This window comes from Apium graveolens, chromosome 4 (genome assembly GCF_009905375.1).
Source record: "Apium graveolens cultivar Ventura chromosome 4, ASM990537v1, whole genome shotgun sequence".
Classification (NCBI taxonomy): Eukaryota; Viridiplantae; Streptophyta; class Magnoliopsida; order Apiales; family Apiaceae; genus Apium; species Apium graveolens.
The window spans coordinates 246392938-246394763 of NC_133650.1; the positions used below are offsets into that span (position 1 = coordinate 246392938).

At 40.3% G+C, this 1826-nt stretch overlaps 1 protein-coding gene across 1 annotated transcript; it reads left to right on the forward strand.

The window, feature by feature from the left end:
* The first annotated feature begins 408 nt into the window (after positions 1 to 408).
* LOC141719481 (uncharacterized) lies at positions 409 to 1020 on the forward strand. The gene has a single exon (XM_074521864.1). The coding sequence runs from the start codon at positions 409 to 411 to the stop codon at positions 1018 to 1020; it is 612 nt and encodes a 203-aa protein (XP_074377965.1).
* Positions 1021 to 1826: the final 806 nt, after the last annotated feature.

Consider the following 1826-nt stretch of genomic DNA (forward strand, 5'->3'; position numbering starts at 1 on the left):
GAGAAAACCACGAGTTATTTGTACAAGATTATGCAACACCATAGAGAGCCACCACGTGATTATTTAACGCGATTCAACATAGAGAAGGTGACTATAACCAACTGTGATATTCCTACCGCTATCGAGGCATTTAGAAGAGGCTTCGAGAGGGAATCTCCACTTTATGAAGAATTGACGAAGTATCCGTGTAGAATCATGGATGGCGTACAGGCAAAGGCTATGGCACAATTTAGACTAAAAAAGGACATGAGGGAAGATGGTGATAAATATTATAGGCCTTTAAAAAAAATTAAAACACCAAGGTATAGGGAATACAAGCCCTATTTAAGGCCCTCTAGAGAAGAGGCATACGTCAATACGATGTGAGAACGCAATGATTGGAGAAAGGAAGAACGTGTAGACTGAAGAATGGACCCAAATTTGCCACCAACGTATGACAGTTATGGTTTCACAATAACACCGTCAGCTATGATAAAAGAGTTCACCAAGCTGGCAGAAATAGTCAAATTGCCAACGAAGAGCAACACACCCAAGGCGAATCCAGACTCCAAATTATGGTATGACTACCATGTAGATTATGGACACAAAGCTTATGACTGCGTGGCTTTACGAATGGAGTTACAGTTTTTAATCAAGAAATGGTACTTAACTGAGTTCATAACAAACCACGTCAGGCGAGAAAGAACACCTAACGGAGATGACATAACACCAATGAGACAACCACCACCCCCACATCATAAAGTAATCAACCTCATTGCTGGTGGTTCTGAAGTATGTGGATCAACATACTCTCAAGCCAAAAGGGTGGCTAGAGAAACAAACATACCAGTTGCACAAGCGGAAGTTGACAATGGTACTCTACCAACTTTGACATTTATTGAATCAGATAAGAGGAGTATTCGAGAACCACAACAGGATATTCTTGTCATCTCACTCCCGGTGGGAAATTTCTTGATCAGAAGGATATTGGTTGACAACGAAAGTGCTGCCAGCATCACGATGTTGAGCACGTTAAAGTAAATGAGCTTAGTAGAAAGTGATATGATTAAGAAAACAACAACATTGGTGGGATTCGGTGGAGAGACTAAACGCACAATGGGTGAAATCACATTACCCACATGTGCACAAGGGGTCAAACTCTTGGAGAGGTTTTGCATAATAGACGTCGACTCCACATACAACATAATCATGAAAAGACCTTGGATTCATAATTTGAAAGCAGTCCCGTCAACAGATCATCAAGTTCTCAAATTCACAACACCATGGTAAGCACAGGAAATTCGAGGAGACTAAGACACGACACGTGAATGTTACAAGACGTGTTTGAAGCCAACTGTCCAACATCATGGGAATGAAATTCATGTAGCTACAATTACAGGACCTGAAAAATTGGCTGTGGTTGATCTAAATTCAGGAGACAAGAAATTTTTGATAGGAGAAGACTTATCACCAACAATTGAAGCTAACTTGGTGAACTTATTGACTACAAGGTTGGATGCATTTGCATAGGAACATGACGACATCACAGGAATTAATCCTGATATAATCATAAACAAGTTAAATGTTGATCCAACTTACGTTCCCATCCAATAAAAAAGAAGGAAGTTTGCAGAAGAGAGGAATAAGATAATCAATGATGAAGTAGACAAATTCTTGAAGGCTGGAATGATCAAAGAGGTCGACTATCCTGAATGGTTGGCCAATGTTGTCATAGTCCAAAGAAGAATAGGAAAAGGAGGGGATGTGTTGATTATACATACTTGAACAAGGCCTGCCCCAAGGATCCTTATCCGTTACCCCACATTGATAATATGGTGAATTCGACG

Bases quoted from the DNA above. Each gene is read 5' to 3' on its own strand.
- LOC141719481 (XM_074521864.1), top strand. From the start codon at position 409: ATGGACCCAAATTTGCCACCAACGTATGACAGTTATGGTTTCACAATA.